Source organism: Podarcis tiliguerta (assembly GCF_965153285.1).
Source record: "Podarcis tiliguerta genome assembly, chromosome: 7".
Classification (NCBI taxonomy): Eukaryota; Metazoa; Chordata; class Lepidosauria; order Squamata; family Lacertidae; genus Podarcis; species Podarcis tiliguerta.
Window position 1 is genome coordinate 37,237,677 of NC_139540.1, and position 21,332 is coordinate 37,259,008.

Sequence of the window (21,332 nt, forward strand, 5' to 3'; positions counted from 1 at the left end):
CACAAGTGACTGGTCAAGTTTATTGGAGTAGACTTGATTTCTGAGGGTGATTACTTGAGATTTGGTATTCAAACCCAGTAGTGTTAACGAAATCCTCATTTGCTGTAGAATTAAAGAGTCACATGCCAATGAAAGAGCTTTCACTTATGCACTAGGATTCAATATTGCAACAGAACATGTTGTTCAGGTTGTGTATTACACAACATACATATTGTACCTGACTGGAAGGGAGAGACTACCATGAAAGGGAGAGAACACACTTGTCACAATTCCTTCCTTTACTCTGTGACACAGTATGTTATTGTGCCATATGAATGCTATTGTAGGTGTGACTCCCTATTTCATGTTTGATTACAAATGGCCACAACCTCCAAGCAGCCAGCCCCCTAAGCCTTGCCTCATTTTCACAATGCTTCATCTCTTCATACAAATGGCACCACCCATCACAGTCTCTTCAAGCCACAACAGAAACGGACGTGCCTCATTACGCCTGGAAATTAGCTTATGAAAAAGTGCACCTGACAGGACTTCTGGTGCTTCTACAGAATGGTGACTGAAGCCAAGGCAATTTAGACTTACCAGGAATGTAAGTAAAAAAAAAAAAAAAAAAAAAAGTTCATAGATTCATAGAAATGTAGAGTTGGAAGGGGCTCCAAGAAGAATCTAGTCAATGCCCTGCAATGCAGGAATCTCAACCAACCAGTCTCTTCTTACCTTAGCAAATGTGCTATTAGTTGTGTTAATTCTCAGTTCCTGTAAGGTGAAATTTGGTTTTTCATAGCTGCTCAAAGAGAGGAGCTTGAGCTCTTATGGTTTTTGAATTTTATAACACTGAGAAGCAGAAATTTACGTAATAATGCAGAGTCTTCTTCAGTAAAAGAATAAAAGCTTTACTGAGTTAAAATAAACTTATTTGCAAATAACAGCATAATGAACAGAAGATTAAACTAGCTTCAGAGCATACACAGAGTTTCCATTGAGCACAGGCTTGGCAGAGCACAGGATCCACCACACACACTGACACACACACTGACACACACACTGACACACACACACACACACACACATACACACACACAAACACACACACAGACAGACAGACACACTGAGTCTGCCTGCAAGCAGATACAATATTTATGCAGAGAATGAGTCATCCTCAAGATAAGTCACAGTGATTCAGCATGCTAAATGATTCTGCAGCTTTCCAGCATTTCACAACATTTCTAGACTCCTTATCTTCTTCCTTTACGGCTTCTGCTCTCAAATACCTTTGTCACATGACACAGCCTCCCCCCTTTGCCAATTTTATCATACTATTTAGTTGTAAGATGAAGTGAAAATAGGGGGGAATCAGAAATATGCAATTCAGCTACAGTGGTACCTCTGGATGCGAACGGGATCCGTTCCGGAGCCCCGTTCGCATCCTGAGCAGAACGCAACCCGCGTCTCCACAGGCTGTGATTTGCCGCTTCTGCGCGTGCGTGTGACGTCATTTCGAGCGTCTGCGCATGCGCGAGCGGCGAAACCCGGAAGTAACCCGTTCCGTTACTTCCAGGTCACCGCGGAACACAACCTGAAAACGCTCAACTTGAAGCGACTTTAACACAAGTTATGACTGTATGTGACACTAACAGGTTTTCAGGTGATTTATTAATATACGGTGAATGAGTATTGTGGCATGGTCCCCCATTACCCATGTGGAAAGAAGTTGTAGAGGCAGTGTTATTAGGTAGGGTTTGGTTTCAAGAGGTAGAATCCAACAGCATTGGCTCTCACCTGGCAATCCCACATCACATCCCCAGAAAGAGGCACTTTGTACTGTATCCCAAAATGCTTCCAAACTTCAGCTCCCCATTCTCCCCACCCTCCTTGTTGGGTGTTGTGTTTGCGCTGCAGAAGTTCAGTCAAGTGGTTAGGCTCAGTATAGGAAACAACTGTGTAGCAGAGAGAGCTCTTACTTCGGGGGCAAAAAGACACACACTATATATACACACATTCTTTGCAGTTGTTACAAGAAGTTTTCACTCTCTGAAGACAAGAGAGCGTTTTGGCTTATAAAGTACAGTGGTACCTCAGGTTAAGAACTTAATTTGTTCTGGAGGTCCGTTCTTAACCTGAAACTGTTCTTAACCTGAAGCAGCACTTTAGCTAATGGGGCCTCCTGCTGCCGCCACGCCGCCGTTGTGCGATTTTTGTTCTCATCCTGAAGCAAAGTTCTTAACCCGAGGTACTATTTCTGGGTTAGCAGAGTGTAACCTGAAGCGTCTGTAACCTGAAGTGTCTGTAACCTGAAGTGCCACTTTTACTTGCTGAGGCAAACTCCACACAGCAAGTGCAAATTCCAGTGGCTAACAAAGTCCTGCAAGTGCCAGAGCTCTCAGTCTAGAAGACCTTAACACTTCAGCTGTGAAATGAAACCAGCCTGCTTTAGAAACAAATAAATGATGATCATACATTACTAATTTTGTGCACCCCCACGATGAATGTTGGAAAAACAATATGTCTACTTGGCTAGTTACTGTGGGGAAAACTAAGAAAATATTAAATAGCATGTGATTTCATGTAACTATGAATGCTCTGGGGTGACAGTTCAAACTGATGTACTGCATTTTCTGTTTTCCAGGTAAACAGTGGGGGGAAAGCATCAAAACTGAGGAAAAACTCACTTGATTCATTTGTTTCATTGGCATACGCTTCGTGCTTCAGATCAGGAAACCATGAGCTGGATTAGTTTTACTTCTTTGGAAGAATACCTGAGCTTTGTGGTTCACCCTCTGTGGTTATTCCTGCTTCCGATTTTGATTTATTCATATTGGTTATATTTTTATTTTGTTGGCTGTGTTATCTCATTTTTGTTCAATGCTTACAAGAAGATGAATAACCACCCAGGAAATGATATGTATAGCAAATTTTGGGACAAGCCAAGGCATGCTTTGGCTCGATTTGTAGAGCTAGTTGGAAAGATATGGCATGGTGAGTACATGTTCCTTTCATTCCAATTTATGAGCCAGTATAATTTCATATGACTGAGCATCAGAATTTCAGGTTTGAAGCACTGGAACAATAGTTGCCATAAGGATCAAAACACAGGCATGGGTATTTATATATGTAATAAACAATGATAAAGGAAAAAAAACTTTTTATGAGGTATGAAATCAAGACATATTACAGAAGGGTCAGTTGGTGGCTGCATAAACACCATACATTTAATCACATTTAAAGCATGCCTCCTCTCCAAAAGAAACCTGGAAAATGTTGTTTACACCTCACAGAGACACAATTAGCAAAGCCCTTTAAAAATAGTTTCATGGATTGTGGAAAGGGAGAGGGATTGGCTTTAAGTGTGCAGTGGGTACACAGCCAATGTGATTAATATAACATTGTATAGTGGGACTTTATGGGTGCGATTTTCCTGAGCATGATAAACCACAAGGTAGCTCTGAAACATAAACGTTGGAATTTGCCAGCACAGGATGTGGTGATGTGGTGATGGCTACTCTTTAGAGGGACACTGCCTTTGGCCTGATCAGCAGGACTCTTCCTTTATTCTGAATGCTTCCTAGAAGACTTTTATTTCTTTAGGAGTTGATGTACAAATCCAGAATACACTACTAAAACCAAGTCTGGGCCATAAGCTTGAGACCCTGTAACTACTTATGGCATGATTAGGGGTGCATCTGTCATGGAAGCAGCTTGGTAAGTGATTCAGAAAATGGTCTGAAGATGCCTGAAGTTGGAGAGGGGATAAATGTACTCCAGGCCTTGGATAGCTCTTTCCCAAAGCAATCCTGTGCAGAAGGGTAATACTGCCCTTAAAATAAAATTTAAAAATCTCCAAAACATTTATCATAATAATGCATAAAGATAAAAGTAGATTAAAACAGAAAACAGCTCAATCAAAGACTGCGCCTGGAAGAAAGCATGGAAGGAACATTCCATGAGAGGAGAAATTCCCCTTCCCGCCATTAATTCTGGGATGACCACAGAGAAAGTCCTGTTACGTGTGGATGACAGCCTAGTATCTAGAAAGCTGAAGGATAGCAGAGCTTTTTACCTAAATTTCAGTTTTTTGAACCACATTGATTTTCTCCAGTAATTTTTTTTGATATTTTATTTACTTTTCAACAAAGTAATATTATTTGTTTCATTTTATTTTCAGGTTATGAAATTTATGGCCTGGAACATCTCCCTAAAGGACCAGGGATTGTTATTTTTCATCACTCAATTGTTCTTGTCGGCTATACCTTATTTGTGACAAAAGTTTTTACAGAGAAAGGGAGACTGTGCCATTCAGTAATTGATCATGCCCTGTATGGGATCCCAGGTAATTTATTTATATTTAAATTATGTATTTTTACATTAAACACGTGTTAAATCTGACATAAAACAATGCTCTAGTATATAAAACAGTGTATCAGGCAAGCCGGAAAAAACCACAGATAAATAAAATAGCAGCAGCAGGTGAAAAAGTAAGTTAGTGGAGGGGAAGGTTATTTCTCACCAAGCCCCTGAAATTAAACAGATTGAATGAAGGATGAATAGTTATTTCCAATTCATTTCTTTCTTCAGGGAATTTTTTTAACAGAAAACACACCATAAGGAAGACTCAGGGCACAGTATTATGAAGAAAATGTCATATTTATTAAGTATAACGTTCTAAAGGATCTTTAAATCAAATTAAACTAGCCAAATCAAAATTCTGTTAGGCAGGAGAAAACAGATCACTCCCCTTTCCTGGCCATGTTTACAGGCAACATTGCCTCAGAGTAAAGGACTGGAAGGAATATGTCCTCCTTGTTCCTAGAATCGTGGGCACGTGACTTGACGAGCACAAACCTATGTGAATGTCAAGCCAAATGACCCAATGCAAATGACCCGGTAGTACCTCGGGTTAAGAACTTTGCTTCAGGATGAGAACAGAAATCATGCAGTGGCGGCACAGGGGCAGCAGGAGGCCCCATTAGCTAAAGTGGTGCTTCAGATTAAGAACAGTTTCAGGTTAAGAACAGACCTCCAGAACGAATTAAGTTCTTAACCTGAGGTACCACTTTACCTTGGTGCGCCAAGCTCCAACTGACGCCCGGCAACGGACCCATCACGATGCCCATGGCACGGGCAAGACCTCCTGCCCACCCGTCGGCCTCTCTGTCCACGGCTGCACCGGGTTTACCTCAGCTGCGGGTGGCAAGGCTTCAAATTGGCTGCAGGAACTTCCAGCAGCCAATCCAAAGCCGTACCAGCATCGCCACCCGCCCAGAAGCCATGACAGCACCATGGAAGCCAGCCCCCATGCGGCGAGGCATTCGTAGTGTGCGGGGACTGACCAAGCAGGTGGCAGGGTCCGTGGGCCGGATTTACGAGCCTGGGGGCCGCATCTGGGCACCGGGCCTTAGTTTGCCAATCCCTGCAGTAAGGCATGTAGATCCTGGTCTTTTAGCCCTTGATCACAGATTGCAGGTGAACTTTTTAATTTTTTAAAAATAAATCTTTATTAATATCCCACATATACATATATACATAGATAACAATCATACAAAGCAAAAGCAATACAAGTAAAGAAAAGAGTAAAAAAAGGAAAAAAGAAAGAAATGAAAAATACAATATATTACAATTAAATAACAAATTAAAATGTAAAACTACCAATCATTCTCATTATATTGCTTATATTGTCTATATTTTCTTGCCCAGATTTATATTATGTTATTATGTTATTAGAAGCCTAACTCTTTGTTGGTGGTATATTGCTTCAATTCCATTTCTAAATTTTACTCAAAGTCCCTTTATTTCTGTCTGTTTTTTCATAAAATACCAGGAAACATTGTCAAAGGCCTTCTCCGCATCAAGTAATAACAAGGCTGCCTTTTTATCACTTTTAGTTTCTAGATATTCCAAAATATCGACAATGTTTCTGGTATTTCCCGAAATTTGTCTTCCTGGGAGAAACCCTGTCTGGTTTGGATGAATGATTTCTCTGATGGCTTCTTTAAGCCTGCTTGCCAATATATTGGCAAAGAGTTTGTAATCACAGTTTAATAGTGATATTGGCCTAAACTGTGATTGCAGGTGAACATTAACTGACCTCAAAACGTCTACAAGAATGCCATTTTTTACTCCAGTAATCTCAAGGCTACCATAAAGAAATTTCATGCTTTCTTGTACAATTGTCTACATTCTTCCTCAGGGATGAAAAAATGGGGGGAATCTGCATAATGTGTCATTAGATTTCTCCACTACGTCTACAGGTTCTCATATAATAATTGCTGCTGCCTTTAATGCCAGAATAGAACAAGGTGTAAAAAACCCTGGGTCCCCAACTTGATGATCCCCTCAATCAATCACTAATAAATATGGATGTCTTACTGGGAAGAACAATGCAAAGAATGGAATCCTGTTTGGGAGCCTGTTCACTAGTAAACCACCTGCGAAAAAGTTCGCTGTATTCATACACCACTTGGGATGGGGTGGGAGCTACAGCTAAGGAAAAGAGCAGAAGCCCACATACATGCCCATGGCTCTCATAGCAACCCCAACCCCTTAAAAAATGGTCAATCAAGCTCTCCCACGCACAGCTTTTATGCCCCCATGTGACACTGCAAGCAAACACATGTGGCATCCTTGCTACACAGTGTTCATGGTCCTCCACTGCCCCCCCCCCAATCATCAAACAGCAGCCACCCCAGGAAACATAGGTCAATTTTAAAAATAAAGCAAAAGAAGTGAGGTCAGAGCCCAAACAGGCCCAGTAGCACAGAAAGCTCTGTTGGGGGGCATTCCACTGGGTAAATTAATGGAGCATCTAACCCCCTGTCTGGGTGACAAGATGGGCTTCTGCTGGTGGAGGCAGGTTTCCACCAGCAGCTTCGTCTCTGTTCTCTCTCTCTCTCTCTCTCTCTCTCTCTCTCTCTCTCTCTGTCTCTGTGTGAATGTCCACTGTATCCAAAACCCATGCAGCCTATAGGGATTGAAGACTTGTATTATCCAGCAAGGCACTATGGGCTGTATTTTTATCATGATGCAAACTAGAATATCAATCTGTTGTACTACAGACTTAACTTGAGGAACACTTGCCCAAAATGTGCTCACCTCAGCACGCAGCCTCACTCTGTGTGCTTTCCAAAAAAAAAAAAGGCTATTGCCAGAACACGTGAAGATAAGGAAAACTAGCATAAAGTCCCCCTTCCATGAAATCCTAGCTGATCCATAATAGAGCGATATCTTTGGAATAACGACACATGTATAGTATCCACACTATTTCCTCAATAAGAGTTATGTAAAATGCATTTTTCTGTTTGGGGCTTACTTTTTTAGGGCTGAAGACGTTTTATGATGTTATCTTATTGAGAGATTTCACAAATGCTGAATGTTTGGAAATTCTGAAGAAAGGCCATTTACTGGGCATTGCACCTGGTGGAGCTAGAGAAGCAAGCTTTAGTACTGACTACAACTTAATGTGGGGTAACCGCACAGGTTTCGCTCGGCTAGCTTTGGAGGCAAAAGTGGTGAGTGATCTTTGGGCAATTTGCATTGTCCTCACAATTATCCTGGATATGACGTACTGTGTTGACAGCCTTGATCTAGCATCCTCCATAGCTGCTTTTTAAAAAAGCTACTGAAATCAATAACGTATAATAAGAAAAATGGCCTTTGCCCCCTTTTTTTCTCTTCAGTTCCTGAAAATCTGGGCAACAACTTGTGAAGTTTCTTCATCTGAGATATTTGAATAGATATTTTGAAGCCTATTGCATAATTTATGACTTTCTTCTCCTAATAATCCCAGATGTGAAGCATTCTTCTTTGTCCTTAACAAAAATAAAGGTGGGGTGGTCAGGACGAAGTAATTATCCAGTTCTCACCTTTCTTTCATTTTTGTTTCATCTTTCATTCTTCTAGCCCATCATCCCAATATTTACACAAAACAGTTGTGAAGCATACAGGAGCTTCGGAAAGACAAGTGAGTTAAATATCTTACGTTTCTTGGTTGAGCAAGAGATCCAGTTTCAGGCAATATACGTTTTAATAATAGACTATGCTTTTTTGAAAAACCAATTATCTGTTTCCTACTTACTAGCAGAGTTTATTCCATGGACACTTATCTGTGCTGCCTGCCTCAGTATTGAGTAAATATGCCTTTGTTTAGTTTTCTATTAGATTTAAAACAAAGCTATAATCTATAAGAGAGGTAGGAAGCCCAACATAGACAGGAACAGATCAGGAAACAAACCATATTGTAGTGGTTCTAGGGGTTGCTCGTGTGTTAGCCGGTGCAAACACCTGGCTGGATTGCCTGAGTGAACCTTTTCTGTCCGGACAGCCACTCACCTGTGGCTGTCTCAATCGCTGGCAGAATCCGTCAGTGGGCGTTTCCCAAACCTCTTCCAGCAAAGAAACTCCTTGACGCCCAGTCTTCTCCTACTCTCTCTGCGCAAAAGCCCTCTGCGCAAGGAGGGCGTAGGCACTGGAGGACCCCTACTCTCCCCGCTGGTCCCTGGCAAGGAGTCATGGGACCGCCACGCCGCTTCCCCCATCTGCCCCCCTTCTCCACTGGTGCTACGCTGATTCTCTTCCCCAGAAGATGGGCTGCCTCCCCCAATTCCGGGACGCTCTCTGGAATCCCTCTGGATTTTGCTCTCTCCCTCCGGCACCGATGGCAGTTCCCTGACACATATTTTGCAGTCTATTGTACAACTTATGATCCCAATTGCCAAGAGTTGAGAAGAGCTGATTGAATATGTTGCATATCTTTCCCCAAGTACTCATATTATTTAACTTTTCCTCCTTGGGATGGATTGATTGCAATTGCTTAACAGAATGCTAACTAAGGTCCGATTTGATATGCGGTCACTTTCTTTTACAGGGCTGACAAAATGGCTGTATGACAAAACTCGACGTGTACTCCTTCCCACTTATGGAGGACTTCCAGTGAAACTGAGGACATATGTTGGAGAACCCATCCCATATGATCCAAATATAACTGCCACAGAGCTGGCTGAAAAAGTAAGTGAACTCTATACTTGGAAATACAAAAACATAAGAAAATTTTCCTAATGTTTTTCTCCTCTTACAGTTCTAAATTGTATCCTGCACACTGACTTCCTCAATCTATACAGCCAGAGCTAGGCTTCATTATATATACTTTTGTGCATTATGTTCATCACTCAGCATTCCCTTTCCTTAACTTATTGATTCTTAAACTTGTTGAGGCCGAGTTTCAATATGTGTGCAACCATGCATTGCACCAAACCCAGAAATGACCCCAAAATGTCACATTTTTGGAGTGGGTGCGGAAGGGGGAGTGTGGCAATCGTACAGAGCCCCCGGTCATTTCACGGACTATTGACCTGTACATCACTGCTTTATTCTTCCGCTGCCACCAACCAGGTATTTCTGGTGAAATACTGAGTCTCAGTCAGGTTGTAAAGTCAACAACAAAGATTAAAATTTATTGAAGAACAAACAAGTTTTAAATATATTCAGAACTGTTTCTCAAATGCGCACCCTTAACTAGATGTGGCACCATCTCACACTGTCACACTCTTCTCTCTCACTTCTATCCGTGTCTTTCACTCCGTCCAACCACTGTGTTCTACTTTTTCTGCCTCTGTCTGACCCTCACTCCTTTATCTCCCCATGGTAAACCCCTGGCCTGAGCCTCAAAACTGGGTAGGCTCCGCCTCTGAGCTTTCACATTAGTCAGTCTACATTAGCCATTTCCATCCCTCCTGTACAAACATAATCACAAGGAATGGGCAAATGCCACAGGGAGTTTGCAGGCTCTTTTAGTGGTGTTTCGATTATACAGTGGTACCTCTACCTATGTGCCCCTCTTATTACGTATCCTTCGGGATACACACATGGCAAACCCGGAAGGATATTTCCTGGTTTTCGCACCATGCGCATGCACAGAAACACTCTATCACGTGTGCGCAGAACAGGCACCTCCGGTTGTGGAAACCCAAGCAGAGCTCCGGAACTGATCCCATCTGCAAACGGAGGTACCACTGTACATGATTTCACTTAAATGTGTGGTTCCTCAGAATGCAACCCCCATGTAAATGGGGAGTAGCCTGCACTATATCTCTCCTTTTTAAATATTTGTTAATCTGCTCTAAGAAGGCATCATCCAAGTCTTCAGTCTGTCTTGGTGGCCTATAGCAGACACCCACAGTAAGGGTTACTGTAGTTCTGTCTCCTTCAATTTTTACCCATACACTCTCAATCTGCTTTCCATGCTACAGATCATGGATTTTTGCAAAAGTTTACACATCCATTCAATATAAGCCCTTCCTGTTTAGTTCATTCCTTTTGAATAGGTGCATCTATATAGTTACTGCTTGTGCACCATCAACCTCTTAAATGAGATGCAGTTTTACAGAAAACATTTCAAACACAGATGCCATTTCTAGGGTACTCTAGGGTATTATATTGTGTGACAATATCTTAGGTGTTCCTGCAGGGGTGTCACACTTCCCCCCTTTCTCAAGGAAGTCTTGGGAAGTGGACTTCCAAAGGAAGGGGGTTAAGGGTAGGAGCATGTGGGGGTCTGATGGCTAAAGGGAAGGAGTTTTGGAACATGGTATTTTATGCCTGGTTCTCCCCAAGCGCTTTATGCTTTCCTTCTTGCTGAACCCCCTCCCTCCCCACATCTAGTTTCAGCTTTTGGTTGCCTGTTTGAAGGAGCAGTAGTTTACTTTGGTGGGTGTGCAGGGGTCAGTGGCGTAGCGTGGGGGGTGCAGGGGGGCCGGCCGCACCGGGCGCAACATCGGGGGGGGGGTGCACTCGCACTCGCAGCTCTCTGCCCCTACTTGGCTCACTCACTCTCTCTCACTGCAGTGCTGGCTGTGCGAATCCGATCCGAGCCGCCGGGTCGCCGCCCACTGTGGAGGGGAGGGTGCCAGGCGTGCGGTGCGGTGCGGAGAGAGAGCGAGGGACTATCTGGGGGAGGGACAGTGCAGCGGGGGGGGGGGGGGCAAATTACTTGCCTTGCCCCGGGTGCTGACAACCCATGCTACGCCACTGGCAGGGGTTGACCCTTTGGTTATCCTGTGGTTCCCTTCTTTATTTCACATTGCTAAGATGCATTACATTGTCATTGGACAGTGGTGTGGTTTGTTTGCTCCTACCACATTGAGTCTGTACAGGTGAGAAAGTTGTGGAGAGAAAAATTAGCTTTACTGAGGCATTATTGTGTTAAGGGTGCCCTTTAGGGACCTGCCAAGACAGTATGCCTGGTAGGACTTGCATAGGTCCTCTTAGGCCTGGTACATGCATTTTGGCTGAACACTGCAGAGCAGGGTCTGGGTGAGCATTCTGGGTTTCATACTCAAGGTTCAATTTGCAAGGAGACAGTAATTTTCTCCCTATCCTTTGCTGGGGAGCCAGTTGCATATGCCTTAGGATCTGGAGATATGGTTTCCTACCACAATTAGCTAAAAATCCTTATCTGCCCTTACTTCTGATCCCAGAAAGAAATTCCATATTGTGCTTCTTTAGCTGGAAAAAATGGGATTTTTAAAAAATTCTACTGGTTCTGACTCCTTTAGCTTTTTCCTGTTCCTTTAGCTATAACATAATGTATTCCTTTGTTTTTGTTTTTTCAACAGACCAAGACTGCATTTGAAAATCTTCGGGATAGACACCAAAAAATTCCAGGAAGTATGTTAAGAGCTCTTTCAGAACGATTTGATAAGCATGACAAAGCTAACTAGTACATATAAAACAGTTGTAGCATTTTGACTATGTGTCCACAATAGAAAACTAATAATTATGCAATTAAAGCTAAGGTAATGTACATACAATTGTGCTGGATTGTGTATGAATTATTCGGAAGGGTGGCTAGTTCAGCACCTGCTTTGCATGCAGAAGGTCCTAGTTTTGAAAGACATACAAGTGCTGTCTTGACCTATCCTGCAAGACTCCCAGAATGCCACTTTTTGGGAATTACACTGGTAAAGCCAGAATCAAAGAGTATAATGGGAGGATGGGTGTTTAATTGAAACCCAAAATAATGTTACACCTGAAAGAGTAATGCCTAAAAATCTGCTGTATTAAAACAGTGACATTTATTTTATGTTTGCAAAAGGCATGTTCTGCTTCTTATCTGTTCTTATTTCCAAGCATGACTTTATACTAGGTTATTTAGTCCCATGGGGGAGTGAATCCAGCAATGGAGTCTGGATTTCTGTCACCCTATAATTTCCCTGTGGCTGAGTGCAGTTCTCATGTTTCTCCAGGGGAGAGGCACTTCTCAAAATCACTATTCTGTCAGCAGCTTCTGGGGAAAAAAATAGTCCTGTAGGTGAAAACATTGTATTAAGGAAAATCACGTATATGAAGTGACTCCAAAACTCTGCAACTCCTGTAAAGTAAATTCATTAGAGGAAAGGAGAAAAAACAGTCTGCAAATAAGTGATGAAGAGTAAGTCTCACTGTCTGAAGTAGAATCAGACCTGTATGCTATGTCTTAATTTTATAAACTACCATAGGGTACTGGAACTGAAAAGTAGCAAGTTCTGCTGTCAGTAGATTCAAACCAGCACTGCCCTTAGCGGCATGGCGCAGATCTGTCACAGGAGACTGTGTGTTAAAAGCAACTGTGTTAGAAGAGATAGCTATTGCTTCTAATTTAGCTTCAGTAAAATCCTGACAATCAGCTGGCACAACAGTCTTTATTCTCCCATTTAGACTCAGGCTGGAAGGCCACCTGTCCTGGCATTGCTTGTCTTTAGCAGGATGCATTGAAGGAGACAAAGCTGCTGCTAAGAGGGCAGATTTGTGAATCTCAGTGTCAATATTCTGGCAAGGCTTACTCATTTGAGCAATCTCTATTTCTGGTATATCGCTTTAAGAGCAGTCTTGCAATCAGCATTTTCATAAGCCGATTGTTTCATTGAAACTTCAGAGGCTTCAAGGTTTGGGATCAAAGTACTGGCTGCTCTTAGCCAATCAGGAATACCATGCAAGCCATTTTCTGTCACACTTCGCTTCAATTGTTTAACAACTGTGAAGGGCAATGATTCATGGGCTCTCTGTTCCTGTGCATTCTGAACAACAGGACAGACTGCTACTAATGGTAAGGTGTCAGCTGTTTTTTCTTCACTGCTTCCTTCTGCCATATTTGGAATAGTCAATTTTTGCACTGTGGTCTGAGCCCCTTGCGGGCTTTGGTCCACCGAGGGTGGCATGGTATATCGCTTTAAGAGCAGTCTTGCAATCAGCATTTTCATAAGCCGATTGTTTCATTGAAACTTCAGAGGCTTCAAGGTTTGGGATCAAAGTACTGGCTGCTCTTAGCCAATCTCAGTGTCAATATTCTGGCAAGGCTTACTCATTTGAGCAATCTCTATTTCTGTCTTCTGGTATATCGCTTTAAGAGCAGTCTTGCAATCAGCATTTTCATAAGCCGATTGTTTCATTGAAACTTCAGAGGCTTCAAGGTTTGGGATCAAAGTACTGGCTGCTCTTAGCCAATCAGGAATACCATGCAAGCCATTTTCTGTCACACTTCGCTTCAATTGTTTAACAACTGTGAAGGGCAATGATTCATGGGCTCTCTGTTCCTGTGCATTCTGAACAACAGGACAGACTGCTACTAATGGTAAGGTGTCAGCTGTTTTTTCTTCACTGCTTCCTTCTGCCATATTTGGAATAGTCAATTTTTGCACTGTGGTCTGAGCCCCTTGCGGGCTTTGGACCACCGAGGGTGGCATGGAATTTACATTCGACCCAGGCAAAACTTTGGCAAAGGAAGGTGCCAATGGAATTACTTTTGGCATTACCTCAGAGTCCTCAGAGAGAGGCTGGAAATCTAGAGGCTGAGATGGAGGAAACAATATTATGGCATTTTTAAAATCAGCTAGGGGTTGCAACAGTATGGGAACATTCATAGAGACAGCTGGTGGTTGGAGCAAAGGGTTAGAAAGCTTTCCAACTGCGTCTCTACACAAATGCCAGGTGTGCAAAACTTGTAGAGATGCCTCAGGATGTCTATGGAGTGCATCTCCCAGCTCATTCCATTTCTTAATGTCATAAGTACCCCCCTCTGGAAACCAGGGGCACAGTCTAGAAATCTCTAACAACAATTTTTCTACTAAGGGTGCTAGATGCTTATCATGCCCTGCCTGAGCTAGCAGAAATAACAAATTATTCCTATGCTTTTCCTGCACTTGTGAAAGCTTGCTTCCCATGATCTTACCTGAAGGGGTATAGATGCACGTCTTTGGGTCTCGTTCCGAGCGAATGAGATCCTAAGTCAGGGAATCGTTTTGCAGGAGATGATCCACCGCGACCGAGGGATAGCAGGTTGCTAGCTCCGAGGGGAGTTCAATCCTGGGGGTTTCCTTTTGCTGAGGTTTCCTTTTGCTTTGCCTCAAACGCTGAGGTTTTTTACAAGCCTCAAACAGTTCTTTTTAGCTTAGCCTCACATGGGGCACCACTATGTTGCGTTTGCAAAGTAAAGGAAGGATTGGACCCTGATTAAAAATCAAGACACGAGGCTTTGACCAGCAAGGCTCTCAGAGAAAAGTGCATAAACCACACCCCTCACCAGGCCATTTTATTAGCAAAAGAATATTTTACACAGTGCTCGTAAGAACCAATCATATTTCCTCTGAGCATTTCATCAAACCCCACGTGGGGAAAAAGTTACACTACAACACTAATTAGCATGCATATATTTGGGGGTAAATATGTTGAGAACTACAAAGGGGTAGTAAATAAGTTGAGAACTACAAAGGAGTGGTAAATAAGTTGAGAACTACAAAGGGGTGCATCTGGCAACCCCAGAGGTGAGAAATAAACATGGTAAGAAGGATGGCCAGAAAGACCAGATCACTAACCACCTTCATGTGAGATCTGTTTCCTGGCTCCAAGATTAACATTTTAAGATTATATATAAGAAAACTATATCAAAGTAACTTGCCTACTATCTTTATGGCCCAGGAAGCCTGCCTGGTGAAGCAACTGCTGTGTACGCTTTGTTTACTTGAAGTGAGGAGAGAGAAATGGGCAGTAGGGTCAAAAGGGCCAGAGATGCAGAGGTGTAGATTGATGAAAAATCATATCAAAATAGTTTAAACCCAGTCAACGCAATGATTTCATTGCTGACACAGATGGCTTACTCTATATTTGTTATAATTCCTCATAGCAATCCCACCTGATCACTACATCTCTGGATATTTGCACTCCTACAGTTTGCACCACTGGGAAGACCCAGTTTTCTGAGTGCATGTTCTGGAAGTTGGGCAATAGGGGCAGTACAGGATTCCTGTTGATGTATTGACCTCCCCACTGCACCAAGGATTCCCTGCCCGAGCTGCTTCAGGTTGTGGTGGATATGCTCCTGGAGACACTTAGTTTGGTTGTCCTGGGGGATTTTAACATCCATGCCGACACGACCTTACAAAGGGCTGCTTGAGACTTCGTGGAAAGCATGGCCTCTATGGGGCTGTCCCTGAATAAGTTTGGCCCAACTCATAGCCGCGGACACGTCTTAGACTTGGTGTTTACCTTTACGTATGTTGGTGATCTGACACTAACTAAAAGCAAAACAAAAGAAGTGCCATGGTCAGATCACTTCCTGGTGCAACTGGACTTCTCAGCGACCCCCTCTGCAGGGAGGTGGGACCGATTTGGATGGTCCGTCCCTGCTACTTAATGGATCCAATTGGCTTCCAGAGAGTGGTAGGGGATGTTTTATCCCAAGTTGATGGCCTTTCAGCCTGGTGGCCTGCTGGAATGCGGAGTTAACCAGGGCTGTTGACTGTCTGGCTCCGAAGCGTCCTCTCCGATTGCATGGAGCCCAGACAGCCCCGTGGTTTTCCCCGGAGCTGAGGGCAATGAAACAATAGTTGAGATGGCTAGAGCGCCGGTGGCGGATAACTCATTCTGAATCAGACCGGACATGGGCTAGAGCTCAACGTCGAGCCTACCAAGTGGCAATGGCGACGGCGAAGAGGGCCTTCGTTGGCGCCTCTATTACATCTGCAGAAAACAGCAGCAGGAGACTTTTTCAGGTGGTTCACAATCTATCGGAACCACCTGCACCACTGGGGCCTGGTAGGGACCCCAAGATCTCCTGCAATGATTGTTCAAAGTTTTTGCAGATAAAGTCGCTCAGATTCAGAGGGACGTAGACTTCACCATGGGAGCAGGGCCAGGGCGGGAGAGTGCTAGAGTTTGGTCTAGTCTTGTTACATGGGATCAATTCCAATCTGTTACCTTTAAGGATGTGGACAGGCTGCTTGGACAAGTGAAACTGACCACCTGTCTCCTTGATCCTTGTCCATCCTGGCTAATAAAAGCGAGCCAGGAGGGACTGGGCGATGGGCTCTGTGGGGTGGTGAATGCTTCCCTCTGTGAGGGAGCCTGCCCAGACACGCTGAAAGGGGCGGTTATTAAACCGCTTCTTAAAAAACATTAGACCCAGCCAACATGGCCAACTATCGCCCAGTCTCAAATATACCATTCTTAGGCAAGGTGATTGAGCGGGTAGTTGCTGAACAACTCCAAGCACGCCTGGAGAATGCGGACCATTTGGATCCCTTCCAATCAGGATTCAGGCCTCATCATGGGACTGAAACTGCCTTGGTCGCGCTGGTTGATGATCTCCGGTGGGCTAGGGACAAAGGTGAGAGCTGTTTCCTAGTTCTGCTGGATCTCTCAGTGGCTTTTGACACCATCGACCATAACATCCTTCTGGACCGTCTAGAGGGGCTGGGAGCTGGGGGCACTGTTATACGGTGGTTCCGCTCCTTTCTCCTGGGCTGTGTCCAGAAAGTGGTGTTGGGGGATGAGTATTCAGACCCCAGGGCTCTCACTTGTGGGGTGCTTCAGGGTTCCGCCCTCTCCCCCATGCTTTTTAATATCTATATGAAGCTACTGGGAGAGATCATCAGTGGGTTTGGGCTGGGTGTTCATCAGTATGCAGATGACACCGAGCTCTACCTCTCCCTTAAATCAGAACCAGTGAAGGCGGTGAAGGTCCTGTATGAGTGCCTGGAGGCGGTTGGAGGATGGATGGCGGATAACAGATTGAGGTTGAATCCTGACAAGTCAGAAGTACTGTTTTAGGGGGACAGGAGGCGGGCGGGTGTGGGGGATTCCCTGGTCCTGCATGGGGTAACTGTGCCCCTGAAGGATCAGGTGTGCAGCCTGGGAGTCATTTTGGACTCACAGCTGTCCATGGAGGCGCAGGTTAATTCTGTGTTCAGGGCGGCTGTCTACCAGCTCCACCTTGTACGCAGACTAAGACCCTACCTGTCCGCAGACTGTCTCACCAGAGTGGTGCATGCTCTCGCTATCTCCCGCTTGGGCTACTGCAATGCACTCTACGTGGGACTACCTTTGAAGGTGACCTTTGAAAAACTGAAGAAGGCGTTCGCCTCGGAAGAGCAGCTCCTGCACATGGATCCGGAGAAGCCCATGAGACTGGAGACGGACGCGTCCGACTGCGCGATCGGAGCGGTCCTTTTGCAGCCCGGGGCCAAGCAGAACTAGATGCCGTGTGCCTTTTTCTCTAGGAAGCTGAGCAAGTCGGAGCAAAACTACACGGTGTATGACCGTGAACTGCTTGCGATCTATACGGCATTTCGGCAATGGAGACATCTATTGATAGGGGCGCGGCACAAGATCCAGGTCCAAACTGACCACAAGAACTTGGAATACTGGCGGACCGCGCGAGTGCTCAAACAGAGACAGATCAGATGGTCTCAGGAGTTCGCCAAGTTTTCCTTCGCGATCAGATACGTGCCGGGAGAGGAAAACGTAAGGGCAGATGCTCTCTCCCAGAAACCGGAGTACATTGAAGGAGAGGGGCCACCAGAGACCAGGCACGTGTTCCCCGAGGACCAGTGTGTGCGTGTGGGAGCGTTGGTTGGGAAACGAGAACTGGCAGGGCTCACTAGAGACAATGAGTCTGCTCAGACAAAAATCAGGGAACTCAGGGACGGAAAGGAAGTCAATGGAGGGTTTGAGGAAAAGGAAGGACTACTGTACTATACTGTACTACTGGCACTGTATGTACCAGGGGAGACTTTGAGGGGGAAGGTACTTAGACAACTCCATGACAACCCAACAGCTGGGCACTTTGGACAGCACAAGACCATGCTACTTGTCACCAGGCAGTTCTGGTGGCCAAAGGTGAGGGAAGACGTGAGAGAATATGTACGAGGGTGCGACTGATGCCAGAGGGCAAAGGGGGAAAGGGCTGCCCCCGCGGGGCTACTGGAACCCTTACCTACACCGGAAAGGCCCTGGGAGGTGGTGTCCATTGATTTTATGACAGATCTGCCCAAGTCAAGGGGAAAAACAGCGGTCATGGTAGTGGTCGATCTAATGACTAAAATGTGCCATTTCGTAGCTTGCTCACATGCAGCAACGGCAGAGGAGACAGCCAAGCTGTTTGTGGGTTACATTTTTAGACTGCATGGGGATCCATTCAGGGTAATCTCAGATCGTGGGAAACAATTTACTTCCCGGTTCTGGCGGAGACTCATGAGCTTGCTACAGGTCGAGGTGAGCTTCTCGACGGCGAGGCATCCAGAAACCAATGGACAAGCCGAAAGAGCGAATGGCATACTCCAGCAGTATCTATGCTGCTATGTCAGTGAGAGGCAGAACGATTGGGTAGAGAAATTAGCTTTGGCTGAATTTGCGTACAATAACGCGGAACACGTGTCCACAGGAATGAGCCCGTTCATGGCCAATTACGGGTGTCACCCTAGGGCCGTCCCGGGGAGGGGGAGGAAGGATGGAGTGTACCTGCGGCTGAGCAATTTGTGGAGGAAATGGAGGCCTTACACCAGCAACTCAGGCTGAACTTGGAGCGGGCCAAGGAAGTCTACAAGAGGAAGGCAGACAGGCACCGTCGGGAGGGGGAGGCCATACGGGTGAGGGACAGGGTGTGGTTGTCGTCCCAAGGGTTGCCCCTAAAGGGAGGGTGCAAGAGATTGCAGCCTAGGCGGCTGGGGCCGTTTGAGGTAATACAGCAGGTTAACCCCGTGGCATCTAAACTCAAGTTGCCTGACAGCATGAAGATACATCCGGTGTTCCATAGGTCCCTACTTTATCCTTACAGGGAGGGGCAGGAATTCCCGGGACGGGAGGGAGGGGTTGCCACCCACCCGCGGGTAGAGGAGAGGGAACACTGTAATGAAGCCACGGAAATACTTGATTCAAGGTGGCGAGGTCGCCAGGTAGAGTACTTGGTAGCCTGGGAGGGTGAACCTAGGTCTGAAAACACTTGGGTCCTGGCTGAATCAATCACTGACGGGTATCTGGTGGAAGAATTCCACGGTTTGTTCCTGGAAAAGCCCAAACCATTAGCTAGATTCTGGGAGGAAGAATTTGGACCCACAGACGATGAAGGGGACTTTGTGGGTTTCCCTGCCTCCGAAGAGGAGGGAGGGGAGGTGTCCGAGGGAAAAGGATCAGACTGGGAGGTTCAACCAGTGGGGAGAAGTCCGAGCAGATGGGAGGCTGGTTTTGAATCCTCAGAAGATGATGACAGTTCCTTCAGGGGATTCCCCACATCGTCGACCGAGGAGAGAGAGGAGGTTGTACCGGAAAATCATGCCAGGGGTGGGGGTGGGGTCCTGAGGAGGAGGTGGATGTCAGGGAACTGCCATCAGTGCCGGAGGGAGAGAGCAAAATCCAGAGGGATTCTGGAGAGCGTCCTGGGATTGGGAGAGGCAGCCTATCTTCTGGGGAAGAGTTGTTGAAATGCATGGGGGAGAGGACAGAACCCTGAGGCACCCCACAAGTGAGAGCCCAGGGGTCTGAACACTCATCCCCCAACATCATTCACTGAACACGGCCCAGGAGGAAGGAGCGAAACCACTGTATAACAGTGCCCCCCAGCTCCCAGCCCCTCTAGACGGTCCAGAAGGATGTGATGGTTGATGGTGTCAAAAGCCGCTGAGAGATCCAGTAGAACTAGGAAACAGCTCTCACCTTTGTCCCTAGCCTGCCAGAAATCAGCGACCAGTGCAACCAAGGCAGTTTCAGTCCCATGATGAGGCCTGAATCCCGACTGGAAGGGATCCAAATGGTCCACTTCTTCCAGGCGTGCCTGGAGTTGTTCAGCAACCACTCGCTCAATAACCTTGCCCAAGAATGGAAGATTTGAGACTGGGCGATAGTTGGCCATATTGGCAGCATCTAAAGATTTTTTTTTTATGAAGCGGTTTGATACCCGCCCCTTTCAGCGGGTCTGGGAAGGCTCCCTCAGAGAGAGAAGCATTCACCACCCCGCGAAGCCCATCGCCCAGCCCTTCCCAACTAGCTTTTATAAGCCAGGATGGGCAATGTCAGGGAACTGCCATCAGTGCCGGAGGGAGAGAGCAAAATCCAGAGGGATTCCGGAGAGCGTCCTGGGATTGGGAGAGGCAGCCAATCTTCTGGGGAAGGGAATCAGCGTAGCACCAGTGGAGAAGGGGGGCAGATGGGGGAAGCGGCGAGGCGGTCCCATGACTCCTTGCTGGGGACCAGCGGGGAGAGTAGAGGTCCTCCGCTGCCTACGCCCTCCTTGCGCAGAAGGCTTTCGCGCAGAGAGAGTAGGAGAAGACTAGGCGTCAAAGAGCTTCTTTGCTAGAAGAAGTTTAAGAAACGCCCACTGACGGATTCTGCCAGTGATTGAGACAGCCACGGGTGAGTGGCTGTCCGGACACAGAAGGTTCATTCAGGCAATCCAGCCAGGTGTTTGCACCGGCTTACGCACGAGCAACCCCTAGAACCACTACAGGCAAGGATCAAGGAGACAGGTGGTTGGTTTCACTCTTCCAAGCAGCCTGTCCACATCCTCGGAGGTAACAGATTGGAATTGATCCCACGTAACTTGACTAGACAGGACTCTAGCACTCTCCCGCCCCAGCCCTGCTCCCATGGTGGAGTCTACCTCTTCCCGAATCTGAGTGACTTTATCTGCAAAAAACTTTGCAAAATCATTGCAGGAGATCATGTGGCCTGTACTGGGCCCCGATGTAGCAGGTGGTTCCGCTAAATTGCGAACCACCTGAAAAAGTCTCCTGCTGCTGTTTTCTGCAGATGCAATAGAGGCAGTGAAGAAAGTCTTCTTCGCCGTCGCTACCACCACTTGGTAGGCTCGACATTGAGCTCTAGCCCGTGTCCGGTCAGCATCAGAATGAGTTATCCGCCACTGGTGCTCTAGCCGTCTCAATGGAAAACCACGGGCCTGTCTGGGCTCCATGCAATCGGAGAGGGCACTTCAGAGCCAAACAGTCAATAGCCCTGGTTAACTCTGCATTCCAGCGGGCCACCAGGGAATCAGCTGAAAGGCCATCAACATGGGATAAAGCATTCCCTACCACTCTCTGGAA

At 45.8% G+C, this 21,332-nt stretch overlaps 1 protein-coding gene and 1 long non-coding RNA gene across 2 annotated transcripts in view; one reads left to right on the forward strand and one right to left on the reverse strand.

Annotated features, from left to right (window-relative positions):
- The window catches only part of LOC310682544, a 51,011-nt gene continuing 29,679 nt past the window's right edge, over window positions 1–21,332 (reverse strand). The window contains exon 2 of the long non-coding RNA XR_014513971.1: window positions 1–272. This is a non-coding gene — a long non-coding RNA (uncharacterized lncRNA). The remainder of the gene's footprint in view (window positions 273–21,332) is intronic.
- On the forward strand, window positions 434–11,795 carry LOC310682452 (DGAT1/2-independent enzyme synthesizing storage lipids-like). Its single transcript, XM_083451347.1, has 7 exons — window positions 434–586; window positions 2,624–2,973; window positions 4,160–4,324; window positions 7,309–7,499; window positions 7,891–7,951; window positions 8,855–8,994; window positions 11,601–11,795. Exons 2-7 carry the CDS (start codon window positions 2,718–2,720, stop codon window positions 11,703–11,705), a joined length of 918 nt encoding a protein of 305 aa, XP_083307473.1. The 5' UTR covers window positions 434–586; window positions 2,624–2,717; the 3' UTR covers window positions 11,706–11,795.

What these genes read in the sequence shown, in the direction of transcription:
- LOC310682452 (XM_083451347.1), top strand. Translation starts at nt 2,718, where the DNA reads ATGAGCTGGATTAGTTTTACTTCTTTGGAAGAATACCTGAGCTTTGTG. An exon ending in AGTTGGAAAGATATGGCATG is followed by an intron (nt 2,974 to 4,159) that starts GTGAGTACATGT and finishes TTTTATTTTCAG; the next exon opens with GTTATGAAATTTATGGCCTG. An exon ending in CCACAGAGCTGGCTGAAAAA is followed by an intron (nt 8,995 to 11,600) that starts GTAAGTGAACTC and finishes TTTTTTCAACAG; the next exon opens with ACCAAGACTGCATTTGAAAA.